Source organism: Streptopelia decaocto (genome assembly GCF_964273445.1).
Source record: "Streptopelia decaocto genome assembly, contig: HAP1_SCAFFOLD_50, whole genome shotgun sequence".
Taxonomy (NCBI): Eukaryota; Metazoa; Chordata; class Aves; order Columbiformes; family Columbidae; genus Streptopelia; species Streptopelia decaocto.
The window spans coordinates 112,450-128,107 of NW_028115722.1; the positions used below are offsets into that span (position 1 = coordinate 112,450).

General features: G+C 51.6%; 1 protein-coding gene across 1 annotated transcript; it reads left to right on the forward strand.

Annotated features, from left to right (window-relative positions):
* Positions 1 to 4,538: 4,538 nt before the first annotated feature.
* LOC309452644 (olfactory receptor 14J1-like) lies at positions 4,539 to 5,453 on the forward strand (the record flags this gene model as incomplete). Its single annotated transcript, XM_082077287.1, has 1 exon — positions 4,539 to 5,453. One exon carries the CDS (start codon positions 4,539 to 4,541, stop codon positions 5,451 to 5,453), a length of 915 nt encoding a protein of 304 aa, XP_081933413.1.
* Positions 5,454 to 15,658: the final 10,205 nt, after the last annotated feature.

The following is a 15,658-nucleotide window of genomic DNA, read 5'->3' on the forward strand; positions in this document are numbered from 1 at the left end:
CGGGAGCACTGTGGGGGCCTGCTGGGAGCACAAGGACAGTTAGTGGGAGTACTGGGGGTTAACTGGGAGTTCTTGGAGGATTACTGGGAACAATGGGGGCTGCTGGGAGCACTGGAAAGGTTAGTTGGGGGCTACTAGGAGCACTGGAGGGGTTAATGGGAGGGTTACTGGGAACACTGGAGGGGTTAGTAGGGGTTACTGGGAACACTGAATGGTTACTGGGAGCACTGGAGGGGTTAGTAGGAGCATTACTGGGAGCACTGGAGGGGTTACTGGGGGCACTGGAGGGGTTAGTGGGAGGGTTACTGGGAGCACTGGAAGGGTCAGTGGGAGGGTTACTGGGAGCACTGGAGGGGTTATTGGGAACACTGGAGGGGTTAGTGGTGGTTACTGGGGGCACTGGAGGGGTTACTGGAAGCACTGGAAGGATCAGTGGGGGGGTTACTGGGAGCACTGGAGGGTCAGTGGGAGGGTTACTGGGAGCACTGGAGGGGTCAGTGGGAGGGTTACTGGGAGCACTGGGAGCATTAGGGTGATACTGCTGTGGGTGTCCATCACAATCCACCAGCTCAGGGTGAGGACGTTGCCGAGGCCTCTCCAGCAGCTGAGAGCGGCCTCAGTCACAGGCCCTGCTTGTCATGCGGTTTGAACTCCCCTGATGTTTCTGGAAGGACGACTCAGCCAGACACAGTCCAGGGGGTTCAGCAAGTGCATCCATGGGAACTTCCTGATGCAAAGGTTGGAGGAGCCGACCAGGAGAGGGAGCTGGTGGACCTCATCCTCACTAACAAGGAAGGGCTGGTTGAGGTGGTGAAGGTTGAGGGCTGCCTTGGCTGCAGCGACCATGAGATGGTGGAGTTCACGATCTCGTGTGGCAGAAGCAGGATAGCAAGCAGAATTGCAACCCTGGATTTCAGCAGGGCAAACTTTGGCCTTTTCAGGCAATTGCTGGGGGAAACCCCGTGGGCAAGGCTGCTTGAAGGTAAATCCATAAATCCATGGGTCCGGATGGGATGCACCTGCGGGTGCTGAGGGAGCTGGCTGAGGTCACTGCTGGGCCGCTCTCCATCATCTTTGCTAAGTTGTGGCAAATGGGAGAGGTGCCTGAGGACTGGAGGGAAGCAAATATGACTGCAGTCTTCAAAAAGGGCAAGAAGGAGGACCCGGGGAACTCTAGACCGGTCAGCCTCACCTCCATCCTGGGAAACTGAGAGAAGAACTTCTCCTTGGTGCCGTCTCAAGGCATATCAGGGATAAGAGGGTCATTAGGGGCAGTCAACATGGCTTCACCAAGGGGAAGTCGTGCTTGACCAACCTCATTGACTGTTATGAAGACATAACGAGGTGGATACATGGTGACAAAACAGTGGATGTGGTCTACCTTGACTTCAGTAAAGCCTTTGACACAGTCTCCCACAGCATCCTCACAGCTAAACTGGGGGAGTGCGGTCTGGATGATCGGGTAGTGAGGTGACTGTGAACTGGCTGAAGGGAAGAAGCCAGAGAGTCGTGGTTGGTGGGGCAGAGTCCAGCTGAGGCCTGGATCTAGTGCAGTGCCTCAGGGGGCAGTGCTGGGGCCTGTACTATTCAATAAATTCATCAGTGACTTGGATGAGGAAATAGAGTGACTGTCATCAAGTTTGCTGGTGACACCAAGCTGGGAGGAATGGGTGACACTGGAAGCTGTGCTGCCATCAGAGACCTGGACAGGCTGGAGAGCTGGGCAGGGAAAATGTAATGAAATAGAAGAAGGGCAAGTGTAGAGTATTACATCTGGGCAAGAAGAACCCCAGGTTCCAGTATAAGTTGGGGAAGGACCTGTTGGAGAGCAGTGTAGGGGAAAGGGACCTGGGGGTCCTGGGGACAGCAGGGTGACCATGAGCCAGCACTGGGCCCTTGTGGCCAGGAAGGCCACTGGTCCCTGAAGTGGGTTAGAAGGGGGTGGTCAGTAGCTCAGAGAGGTTCTCCTGCCCCTCTGCTCTGCCCTGGGGAGACCACACCTGGAATATTCTCATACCAATTTATTTTTTACTAGCAAGAATACAATGCTGGCAAGAAGTATCTCTGCAGAGCAGACACAACTAACATTACTGATTACTTGAGGTTGTCTCAAAGGATGTGCCCCTGGAGCCCCAGGGACACCTGGAGGAGCCCAGAGGGGACAGAGAAAGGGACATCATGGGCTGCTCCTGTGCTGCTGAGCTGGGCTGGGCTCCTGGGACACAGGGAGCTCATGGCAGCGGCAGCGCTGCAGAGAGACAGCTCTGCCCAGGAGCAGCTCCTCTGCACACGCAGCAGGGCTGAGGGCTCTGCCTGCAGCACCGAGGGCACAGGAGCCAGGCACAGAGAGGGAAACGCAGTCTGGGCTGGGAGGATGCTGAGAGATCAGCAGAAACCAAATCTTCTCAGATATGAAGCCTGTGGCTGCAGGGCATTGCATCTGCAAATCATAGTAGGATCTCAGAAAGCTGTCACATTGCAGAGCCTGCGAGAGATGTAAGTACAACTCTCAGAGGTTCTCTGATCAGAGGGGAGGATGAGCTGCAGAGCAGGGATTGCCTTCTGCACTGTCAGAGTGACAAGACGTGAATGCGGTGTTCTCCACAGGATGGCTGTGGGGTGTAAATGTCAATGTGCAGGCAGGGGTGCCCAGGGCTGTCCTGCAGAGCAGGGTCCCTGCACCCAGGGCTGTGCCGGGCAGGGACTCTGCCGCCTGCCAGGGTCAGCGCTCAGCCTGCCCGGGAGATCCCAGCAACACTGAGGGGAGAAGCTGTGGGTGGAAGGAGCGACCCCCGGCAGGGCAGGGTCCTTCTGCTGCTGGGTTCTCCGTGGGTCGGGGCTGCTCACAGCTCCAGCTCATTCCAGAATATTGACAAGAGGAGGTTTCAAGGAGAAGAAGACAATAAGGGCTACAAAGATAAGGAACCTCCCTGAGTCTGTGTTTTCAGTCTCCTACTCTGGGGAACGGGTGGTGATTAAGGCAATTCTTAGTTTTAAACAAATACTTGAGACACGTAAACTGCAGTAGGTCTTCAAGAGAATCCTGACATGCCTTGCCTCTCCTCTGCCTATGCAGAACCAGCATCACCTTTGCTGGACACCTTACACTTAATCTGACCTGTCCTGTATTCGGCCTGCAAACAGGAAGATGCCCCCAGGCAGTGCCCTGTGAACAGGCAGGATCTGTAGGGCCAGGGGAGGGCACAGAGGGTGGGATGGTCTGTGAGCACTGACAGGGAAGAGACATGGACAGGGAAACACCTCCCAGGGGAGAATCTCCAGGTAGCAGGGAAATGATCAGAAATGAGAGGAAACCAAACCCGGAATTGTTATGGGAGGGAGAACAGAGAAAAGTCCCTGTGATCCCCTGCAGTGCAGATCCCTCCTGTGAGCAGCCCCCTGGCCTCCTGTCCCACCCAGCAAAGCCTCTGCCCTCAGGGCCGGGGGCTCCAAGGCATGAAGCAGCTCCTGTGCAGCCAGAGCTCCAGTTCCTCTGCAGAGCACAGGGGCTGAGAGCAGCTGCCCGGCAGTGTTGGTGTCTGGGAGGTGGCTGCACAGCTGGGGAAGGGTGACGCTGTCTGAGTGCCCGGCTGCCTCTGCCCTGGCCTCTCTCACACCCACCCTCACCGCATTTTCCTTCTTGCTCCCCTGCTCTGGGTCACTGCTGTTGGGATCTTGTTCTTGCTGTCAGGCTCTCTGGGGATGGCAGTTTCAGCTGCAGAGTCACAGCCTGATCTTGTGGGTCCTTTCCTGCAGGTGTGTCCATGGGAACACGTGTCCCAGCTTTGCTCTGACCTGTGGGCTGTGGGCAATGCAGTCTGTGGGGCTGGGGAATGAGCCGTGTGTGCCCTGGGCTAAACGGTGGGTGCTGAGACCTTAGGAAAGGGTGAGACCTGTCATGGTCTGGGGTGGATCCCTCTGCTCTCAGCAGTGCCTGGTGGCTTTTCAGGGTAACATGGGAGTGTGATCAGCATCCATCTCAGAAAGGTGCCAGCCCAGGGCAGCTGGAGCAAGAGAGAGGGACAGACCAGCTGCCCTCACTCTGTACTGACCCACAGGCACCCTCTGGTCTTGCAGGGCTCACTCTGTTCTCCCTGAGTGCAGCAGAAATGCTGAGGGTTTCTGACACCCAACAACACTCCCCAGGGTGGGAGGGGAGAAGGAGCTGTAGAAACCCCAAACCTCTCCAACTCAGTTTCTCAGGCCTGGGGGTACAGATGCTGACAGTCCCTTCTGCACCAGGAGCGGTTCCAGCTGACAAAGCTGAACCCCAGGACTGGCCCCTGCCCACCCAATCACACAGGGTCAAGCTGACTCCTCAGGAGCCCCTGGGCAGAGACCCTGCTCTTCATTGCACACTCATCAAGCACCGACGAGGGCTCCAGCCAGGACCTTCTCCTGGAAAAATAAAAGTGTCTCTTTGCGTGACAGGGTGGGAGGGTCTGTGGGAAATGGTTTTGATTATTCCCAGAGAAGTCTCATCTAAACCTTCACTGTCTTTTCCTCCTATGAGAGGTCCTCATGCCCACAGGCAGCCAATGTCCAACAGCAGCTCCATCACCCAGTTCCTCCTTCTGCCGTTCTCAGACACACGGGAGCTGCAGCTCTTGCACTTCTGGCTCTTCCTGGGAATCTACCTGGCTGCCCTCCTGGGCAACGGCCTCATCATCACCACCATAGCCTGGGACCAGCACCTCCACACCCCCATGTACTTCTTCCTGCTCAACCTCGCCCTCCTCGACCTGGGCTCCATATCCACCATTGTCCCCAAGTCCATGGCCATTTCCCTCTGGGACACCAGGGACATTTCCTACAGAGGATGTTCTGCTCAGATCTTTTTTTTCTTTTTCTGTGCTACAGCAGAATATTCACTTCTCACCATCATGTCGTACGACCGCTACGTTGCCATCTGCAAACCCCTGCACTACGGGACCCTCCTGGGCAGCAGAGCTTGTGTCCACATGGCAGCAGCTGCCTGGGCCACTGGGTTTCTCAATGCTCTGCTGCACACAGCCAATACATTTTCACTGCCCCTGTGCAAGGGCAATGCCCTGGGCCAGTTCTTCTGTGAAATCCCCCAGATCCTCAAGCTCTCCTGCTCACACTCCTACCTCAGGGAAGTTGAGCTCCTTGTGGTTAGTCTCTTAGCAATAACTGGGTGTTTTGTTTTCATTCTTTACTCCTATGTGCAGATCTTGAGGGCCGTGCTGAGGATCCCCTCTGAGCAGGGTCGGCACAAAGCCTTTTCCACCTGCCTCCCTCACCTGGCTGTGGTCTCCCTGGTTGTCAGCACTGGCATGTTTGCCCACCTGAAGCCCCCCTCCATCTCCTCTCCTTCACTGGACCTGGTGGTATCTGTTCTGTACTCGGTGGTGCCTCCAACATTGAACCCCCTCATCTACAGCATGAGGAACCAAGAGCTCAAGGATGCCCTGTGGAAACTCATATCTTAGTGTGTTCTGAAGAAATAAACTGTCCATCTGCTTCTACATGGCAGTTTTAATGTAACTAGTTACAGATCCAGCCTCTCATCTCTATTTTCTGTTGTTATTGGCATTTTTTAAGTTGTGATAATATTGTCATGCCCTTTCTAAATTACTGTCTGCTTTTCTTTTATAAACACTGGTTGTGTAAATGAGGAGCCATGATCTTTCTGTATTTAAACAAAATAAATGGTCCTGTAGTGACTTGATTTTCACTATATCCTTCCTGCAAGGCCTTTTGGAGCTGCAGGGACAGTTGCTGTGATGGGAGGAGGGGAAAAGAGTCCATTGTGGCAGCACTGCCAGGGAGCAGCAGAGCTTGTTCTTCCAGAGCTGTTCTGGTTCCACTCCCACACTCTCCTTCTCATCCCTTGTGTTGGTGCAAGGCCTGAGTGCTCTGGCAGCTTGGTCACCGTCCTGCTGTGTGTCAGTCCTGTGAGCGCAGGCAGGGACAGGCAATGGGCACTGCTGTGACAGAGCTGGCCTCAGTAACAGTACTTCCACTTCTTTGGGCGGTGCATGACGGTTTATATCTTCTTGCAATGTTTCTCTCAAGCTTATTCCTACACAAGTCACCCACTTATAAAACGCCATTGTGCATCTGAACAGTGTGTGTGTGCAGGGCTGGCACACAGCAGTGTCCTCTCACAGCCAGGCTCCTGCCAGAAACCTGCAGGACCAGCAGAGCAGGGGCTGGGCTGTGCCCGTGTTCACTGGAAACACTTCAGAAGCTGCCCCAGGTCAATCACCATGGACTGGCCCCTCATAACTACCATTTCCAGCACTGGCCTCTCTCCCCAGCTCACCGAGGTTGTTCTTCCCTCCATGGAGGGACGCTGAATGAGCAGGTCAGCAGTCCATGTTTGCATTGTACATATGAGATGCAAGCATGCACATCATGTGCATGAGATGGCATTAACATGAGTGAGCAGAAATGTCATCAGCTTCTCCTGGGACTTCCATGAAGGCCTGCGGGACAGACAGTGTCTTGAGGTCACTTCACATTGGGAGTAACAGCCCACGGAAAACCACCCACTGGGATCTTCTCCCTTGAACTGAGGTCCCCGTGTCCATTCCTCATGATGTGGGGCTGAGGTGCCTCCCATCCCTTTTTGGTAGCAACAGGAGGCCAGAGGTACAATGTGACTCCTGTCTCTGTGAGTAAAAGGGACTCTCTCTCTGAACATCCCTGGGTGCATAAGGAGTCCACGAGGCCAGTTCTGATGGAACCCGGGCATTTCTGTGTGTGACTCCAGGAACAACCCCACTGGCCCAGTGAGATTCATCTCAGCTGCAGGGACAGGCTCATTGCAAGTGCTCCTGTCTGCTACATCACCCTTGCCCGTGATTCTGGATTGTGCTTTCAAGAGTGACCGCAGAATCAGAGAAGTTCTGAGGTCCTTGGAGAAGGAAGATGTCAAACCCATCTTCAAGAAGGGCCTGAAGGAGGATTTGAAGAATTAAGAGCTGGTCAGCCTACCTCTGTCCCTGGGAAGGGGATAGGCAGCGTCTTCCTGCACCAGCTTCCGCCAACCTGAAGGAGAAGGAAGGCATTGCTGAGCCGAAATGAGCGGAAAACCCACTGAGTCCCAAGAAACGCTCTGGACCCATTCCAGAGCTTTAGACCCCCGGGAATGAGCTCAGTGACAGTGCAGCCCATGCAGTTGCATCTGTGTCCCTCACTGAGCAGCACAACCAGTGTGCAGTCACCCCATGGTTCTGCAGCCAACCTGCTCTGCAGAGCATCAGTGCCGGGTTGGGGCCCTGTGGGGAGCACAGGATGGGGCCAGGAGCACCAGAGAGAGAAATGCCGGTCCTTATGCTCTGGTACTTCAGTCCCGGTGCTCATCACATGTCCTTAAGACACAGGAGGGGGCACAGACAGGACAGCACCTTGATTAACATCCAGGTCAATCAACGAGCTATTCTCTACCATTAGCGTCATGCTCAGTATAAAGCTGAAGATGCCTTTTCCAGCCCGTTAGTTTTGGTTTTCTGGCTACATTGCTTAGCTCTTTTCGGAAGTTCCATTCTATTGGGAGTTCAGTGTTATTCAGTTTTATGATGTTTTGCTGTTTTTCAATTGGCCCTTGGGCCTCTCTGCGTTTTGCACTTGTACTTTCTCTTGCTGGGATCAGCTGTTCAGGACCAGGGTGCTCTCTTCTTTTGGGCTGCCTGTTCAGCACAATGGGAGTTCTGTGGGGGATTGCACTGAGTGTCATATATTTTACTTTATGTATATCTTAGTATATTATTAGTAGTAGTGTATTATTTTTATTGTCTTATTAATTTTTTGTCTAAACGCACAAGTTTCTCCCTTCCCATTCAGTTCTCTCCCTTATCCCACCTGGGGACTGGGACCAGGATGTGAGCAGCTCTCATGGTCTTAGTTGGTGGCTGTGGTAAAACCATGATGAGAAAGGGCAGTAGTAGCTTCAGAAATCCTGAAAATCACTTTCCAAGATGATGGGAGCAGGGAAACAGCATGAGGAAGGAAAACCATCAGAAACTGCAGCTCTGGAGAACCAGAGTGGAGCTCAGGATAAAGAAATGTCATTCTGAGCACAGTGCTGTGGTCATTCGGAGGGACTCTGGATCAGCCATGACTTTGTGTTTCAAGGAACAGCTGGTGAGGATGGAGAGATAGCAGCACAGGTGGGGACACACTGGGCTGAGAACAAGGTGGGGAAGCACATGGGGTGTCTGCAGCCTGTGGGGAAACAGCCACAGGCCTGGGACAGTGCAGGATGGACTGTGGTGGAGATGGCCAAGGGCACTGGCAAGGCTGGATGTCCCTGAAAGAGCCAAGGTCTTTGTCCCATTTGCTATGACTGATGTCCCTGGCAGCGAGGCCTAAGAGGAGACACATGGTTGTCATGGCCATGGCACCCCATTGCCTCCTTGCACCCCCAGGGAGTGTCACACCATTGTCCTGCACTGGGCATCGCACTCCCCACAGCCCCAGGAAGAACCTGAGCCACACGTGACGGACAGGATCTCCCTTCCTAGGGGCAGGGGCTCAAGGCTTGGCCATGTCCTTCATCAAACAAACCAGGGTTTTTCTCAGCATCAGAGCTGCTGCACTTTGCCTTTGCCTGATGCAATCACTGCCTCCAATTATCTGCTCTAACGAGTCCCTGGGGAGGCTTTGTCAGTAACAGCCCTCAGTGGGTCCCATTAATGCTTCAAGGTACTTTGGAGTTTCCTTCTGGCTTGGACTCTTGAGCAGATTCTTCAGTCTGTGCTTGGTATCTGAGGTTCATGGACTCAGCACCAAATACGCCATGGGGCTCATTAAAACACAGAAAGCCCTAACGAGTGATGTTTCTTTCTGTAATTTCCTTCAAATCTTCCAGACTTGTAGAACTAACTGGAGAGGTTTCAATGGGACACTTGCTGATGAAGATTTCAAAGAAGATTTAATGAAGGAGGTTTATTATTTCAAGGTTGTTTTCTGTCATTTTCCAGTGTATAGAAGAAGTGACAGCAGCATTCTACACTGGACATTGATCCCAAGGGTCTCCTGAAGACATCTGGACAGGCAGGAAAACAGTCTGGACTGGACACTGTATGGACAACTTGGCTCCTCCCCCCAACCCCAGTCTGCTGGTTCCCTCATTGGCCACCAGAGATTGCATCGCTTTTCATACATCAGACTTCTCCACTGAGCTCTGCAGGAGATGCTGCAGCTCCTGTGCACCAGCTCCACCTGCTCTCCTGTGCAAACACTGCACAGTTTAGTAAACAGCAAAACACTTCCCTCAGCTGTGTGTGTAAGCTGGATCTGATGAGGTCCAGCATCCACAAGGGACAGCCACACAAGAACTGGTTTAGACAGAGAGATAGGAAAGGATAGAAATAAACACAATGAACGTGTTGACTACCATGTTAATTAGAGCTCTGAAGAATGGGGCAAGTTTGTAACTCCCTGAAGCTCAAAGCAGAAACCAGACACTTGAGAGGCCACTGAGTGACCAAAGAGCAAGTGGAGGAGAAACCTGAGAGCACTGAGAAGGGCAAACGTCCAGACAGTCTGGAAAGCTGTCCTTTGACAGGGACATTTAATCAGGAGAGGTGGCAACTCCTGAATGACGAGGGAGATGGAATCATAGAGTGTTGGTAATAGAAGTACAGGGGAAGACCAATATTTCTTCTCCAATCCTTAGTACACTTCACCATAATTCATTTTTGGCCTTTTATTTTTTTAAATTAGTATGTTAAAAAAAAACAAACCACAACAAGACCCACACAAACAAAAAAAAAACAAAAACAAAAAGCCAACAACAACCAAAAAAAGCAACAATGACAACAAAAAAAAAACAACAATAGAAAAGTGGACGTTTCCAGGCAGACATCAGTCACCAGCTGTATCACCATAAACAGCCAGTGCCATTTTAGGGGCCCCGTGTACCTGAGGTGCTGGCCTGGAATTGGCTTCTATCACACAGGACCTGAGGAGACCAGAGCACCTTGCAGTGCAGGTGGAGCCTGGGCAGGGGTTCCTGGGGCATCTACACGGGCACCAGGTGTTTGTGTCCCTGGAGCTGAAGACATTTGTGTCCTAAATCCATGCTGAGTTCTGGAAAACTCTTTCCTTTTCAAAGAAAAGACACCACACCAAAGAAACAAAAAAAGTATGTTGACACCATCCTCTGCTTTTGATCTTTGTCTTCAGTTCCTCTTATTTTAATTTTCATTGACATTAACTGACATCTGATGGGCCTGCAGGCATGAAGCCAAGATCATGTTGTTCTTGCACAGTGCCCCATGCCCTCTAAACCTTCCCTGCCCAGGACTCCTCACACGTTGCCCAGAGTGAGTCACACGGAGGTGTTGGCTGGTTCACTGGCTGAGATGTTGTTTTAGATGGTCACCTACAGCACAGGTGGATCCTGCCCCATCATCGCCTGCTCTGCTCCTGTCTGAAACAGAGCCCAGAATCACAATGGGATCATAAGAGAACTGAGGTTGAAGGGACATCAGGAGTCTGCAGTCCAACCTGTCAGAAACTGGGTCACACCAAGGTGTTCAAGCCTTGATTCAATCAGAGCTTTAGCAGGACTAGAGAAGTGATCATCCCTTTGTACTGGGCACTGGTGAGGCTGCACCTTGAATCCTGGGGTCAGTTTTAGGCCCCTCATGGCAAGGAAGACATTGAGGTGCTGGAGAGAGTTCAGAGGAGGGTGACAAGGCTGGTGAAGGGTCTGGAGCACCCGTCTTATGAGGAGCGGTTGAGGGAGCTGGGGCTGTTCAGCCTTGAGAACAGGAGGCTGAGGGGAGACCTTGTAGCTGTCTACAACTACCTGAAAGGAGGTTTTATCATGGTGGGTGTTGGTCTCTTCTCCCAAGTAACAAGTCATAGGACAAGAGGAAATGGCGTCAAGTTGCACACGGGGAGGTTTAGATTGGATATGAGGAAAAAATTCTTCAGGGAAAGGGTTTTGAAGCAATGGAACAGACTGCCCAGTGAGGTTGTGGAGTCACCATCACTGAAGATGTTTAAAAGACATACAGAAGAGGTTCTTAGGGACATGGTTTAGTGCCAGATTTAGGTTATGGTTGGACTCGATGATCTTAAGCGTCTCTTCCAACCACAATTATTCTATGATAAGTCATTTTTGCTATTTTCTTTCTCAGAGGACCATGCAGCCTCCCTGAGAGCCAGGACTTTTCTGAGGTGTTGGAGAGATGTCTCACGGTCACACCAGCCAGTTCCACCAGCACCTGTCTGCCCCTTCCCAGACCAAACCTTTTCTCCATATCCCAACCTTCCAGGTGAGTTTCTGGGACACAGCAAATGCTGTCCAGGTCTTCTGGGCCTGTTCAGAGAGAACAGCAGCCCAACATGTTGATGGGCTCTCTGTGCACCTCAAAGCTTTCCTGACCATTTTTCTCAATGTCCTTCTTGTACCCAACCTTTCTGGTCCTTAAGCTTTACATGAAGGGATTGAGCAGGGATGTGGCGAAGGTGTAGAAAAAAGGCTTTGTCAAACTGTCTTGGGAGGGCTGTTCTGGGCATCTCACAGTCAAGGATGAGGGTGTTGGAGAAAACAGTGGCATTGGTGAGAGGTCCAGGTGGAGAAGGCCTTGTGCCTGTCTACGCTTGGGTAGAGAGCAGTGATGCATTCATGGGATGCCCATGTGAACAGGAAGGGGACAAATGGCTCTAAAATGCCTCCCAGCCAGTTCTTTGCCCATCGCAGATACACCATCCAGGCCATGAGCTGCAGCTTCTCCAGAAGATGCTGTGGGACACGGTGTCAAAGGCTTTACTGCAGTCTAAGGACACAACACCCACAGCCTGTGTGGCGGATTCACTCCCCACGACAGATTTCCCCTCATCTGCTCAGCCTGTCACCTTGTCACAGAAGGAGATCAGGCTGGTCAAGCAGGACCTGCCTTTCATCCAGCCATGCTGATTGGGCCCGATTGCTTGTCTCGTGTGTGTGACCTCACAGTCCTTTCCCAGCCATGTTCCTGCTGTTGGCCAATCCCCAGCAGAGGCAGAAGTGACCTCACAGTGCCCTCCACAGCCATTGGCTCCCTACTGGATCTATGAGTTCCTGAGACACAAGTGACCACACGACATCGTACCCACCATCACCCTCCTTGTGGTCCACTGTGTGAGTAGATCAAACTAAGCTGCTTTCATCAAGTTTATCTAATAGATTATTATCAAGGGTTTGAGTGGAGAAACGTTCCTCAGAGAAGCTGCTGTATTTACACTGGGACATTTTATATCTCTGCTTCTAGCTCTGATTTTTTGTTCTCCTTCTTCTGTCTATTCTGACGTGAAAGAGCTCTCCAAGGAAAAGATTCATGGAATCCTACAATAACACAGGTTGGAAGAGACCCCTGAACACCATCTCTGTCCCTCTAACCTTTATGGCACCCGAAGGAATAGCTGATGGCATTTGTGTTCCTTTGGGTTCATCTCACCACATGCACACAGTGGACATGCACATGATGTGTATGTTTACAACTCATCCGTACAGTGAAAACATGGACTTTTGATGTAGTATTTCATAGAATTATAGAATGTCCTGAGTTGGAAGGGACCCACAAGGATCGTGGAGTCCAACTCCTGTCCCTGCACAGGACACCCCACAGCTCACCCCGTGTGTCTGAGGACGTTGTCCCGTCTCTTCTTGAACACTGTCAGGTTGGGGCTGTGACACCTCCCTGGGGAGCCTGTTCAGTGTCCAGCACCTCTGGGGGAAGAACCTTTTCCTCATGTCCAACCTAAACCTCCCCTGGCACATCTTCTTCCATTCCCTTGGATTCTGTCATTGGTCACCAGAGAGAAGAGATCAGTCCTTTCACTTCCTTCTCCCCTTGTGAGGAAGTTGTAGCCACCATGAGGTCTCCTTTGAGTCTTTTCTTCAGCTCTGATGCTCAGAAACCCCTTGGTTTGCTTTCTGAAGCAGAAAGGAGAAGCCATGACCTCCAGGCAATGGGAAGGGGGATCCTGTCCCTCACACATGGCTCAGTGCTCTTCCTGGGACCGTGGGATGTGGGTGCGCAAGGCCCAGGGAAGGACAACACTGGTACAACAACTTCCAGCTTCCCCATGGGGCTGCAAGGAGGCAGCGAGGCCCCAGTGCCATGAGGACAACATGTCTTCTCCTGGGCCTCAGTGGCAGAGACAACTGCCATGGCCAAGGGGACAGAGACCTGGGTTCTGTGGGTCCCTTCCAGCCTTACAGCGCCCTTTACCATCTCCATCCCAGGCTGTTCTACACGGTCCTACCCCTGCCCCTCTTTCCCTGCAGGCTACAGACACCCATCTCACTTCCCCACCTGCTCTCCCCCCAGCATTTCTGCCCCTTCACTGCTGTGTCTGCACCCTCACTGGCTGCTCTTTGGAACACAAACCATGGGCTGATCCAGCTCCCTCTGGGTCACCTCTTGCCCCACAGCACTGCCCTTCCAGTGACATTTCTTCCTCCTGATATCCAGTCTCTACTTCCCCATCTGCACTTGGTGGCTTTGTTTTTTTTTTCTCTGCTGCTTTTTCCCACTGCTTGTGGAAGTTTTACCACCTTAGAAACTGCCCATGAAGCAGAGATCCCAACCTGTTATTCTTCTAGTTGTCTTGCACTTGACCAGAGAGAAGTAATCTCACCATGACCTCCTAAATCCCATGAGTGCTGCTGGCCTTTCAGCTTCTCTGATACGCACGACCATGTCCCTGCTGCTGTCCCGTCATGTTCTCAGGTGGGATGGATGTGACAACCTGTCTCCAAGATCTCTTCCTGGGTAGGATCTGTCATACTTAGGCTGAGGTTCTTTCCCAGCCATGTCCCTGCTGCTGGGCTGTCACCTCCAGACACAGAACTGGCCTCACTGTCCCCTTCACAGCCACAGGATTCTGACTGGATTATGAGTGTCTGAGACAGAACTGAACTCATAATACCATAACTATCCATCACCTTTTTTATGGCCCAGGACCCGATCAGATAAAAGTATACTTGTTTTATCAAATTTATCAAATATATTCCCTACTAGAGATTTGAGTTGAAAAACACTCTTCAGAGGAACTGCTGTATTTTTGTTGACAACATTTAGAACTCCTTTTCTGTCTTTTGTTCTTTTTATTCTTCCTCTGCCTATTCTGCCTTCAAAATGCTCTCCAAAAGAAAGATTCATTGAATCGCAAAATAACTTGAGGTTTGAAGAGAGCCCTTATCTCACTTGTCTCACTGTCCTGCTCCAGGCAGGGTTAACCAGGTGAGGTTGTTCAAGGGTTCCTCACAACTATGCATCATCCACAGAGAAGCTGAAAGGGCACTTGTCACATCATACAGAGGGAGAATAAAGACGTTTAACAGTGTTGGTCCAAGTGCTGGTCACTGAGGGATGCTACTAGTAACTGGCTGCATGGAGGGCTTTGTACCGCTGATGACATTTGTCTTGATTGTCCAGCCAACTTCCCAGCCAGCTTCCGGTTCTCCAGCCCAGAGATCCCTGATCTGGCTACTAGGACACCAAGGAACACCATGTCTGCGACCCTGCAAAATTCCAGGTATGGCAGCAGGTTGACCAGCTGTTAATTTTCCTTCATGCTTTTCATGCAGATGGGTTCGATATCTGCATTTTCCAAAGACCTCGGAAACCCTCTTACCACTTTGTCTTACTTTTGAGAGCACAATCCAGAATCACAGGTAAGGGTAACAGAGCAGACAGGAGCACTTGCAATGAGCCTGTCCCAGCAGCTGAGATGAATCTCACTGGGCCACTGAGGTTTGTTCCTGGAGTCACACACAGAAATGCCAAGGTTCCATCAGGCATCCATATCTGAGTTGGTCTCAGGACTCCTTGTTCACCCAGGGATGCTCAGAGACAGTCTGTCCCTTTTACACACAGAGACAGGAGTCACATTGTCCCTTTGGCCTCTTGTTTCCAGTCCAAAGGGGTGGGAGACACCTCAGCCCTGTGGTGTGTCTCCCTGCTCTGCACTAATCTGAGATGTCCTACATCATGAGGAATGGACACGGGGAGCTCAATTAAGGAAGCACAACCCAGTGCTGCATTCAGGCAGTTTCCCATGGGGTGTTACTTCCAACAGGAAGTTACCTCAGGACCTTGTGTGTGCCACAGGTTTTCATGGAACCCCAAGGAACAGTTGATGGTGTTTGTGCTCACTCGTGTTCACGTCACTCAGTATCACAGTATCACAATATGTTTGGGATTGCAAGGAACCTCAAAAGATAATCTAGTCCAATCCCCCTGCTGGAGCAGGAACGCCTAGGTGAGGTCGCACAGGAACATGTCCAGGCGGGTTTTGAATGTCTCCAGAGAAGGAGACTCCACAACCTCCCTGGGCAGCCTGGTCCAGTGCTCTGTCACCCTCACTGAGAAGAAGTTTTTTCTCAAATTTAAGTGGAACCTCTTGTGTTCCAGCTTGATCCCATTACCCCTTGTCCTATCATTGTTTGCCACTGAGAAGAGCCTGGCTCCATCCTCGTGGCACTCACCCTTTATATATTTATAAACATTAATGTCACCCCTCAGTCTCCTCTTCTCCAAACTAAAGAGACCCAGCTCCCTCAGCCTTTCTTCATAAGGGAAGTGCTCCACTCCCTTAATCATCTTTGTTGCCCTATGCTGGATCCTCTCCAGTTTCTTCTTGAACTGAGGGGCCCAGAACTGGACACAATATTCCAGATGGGGTC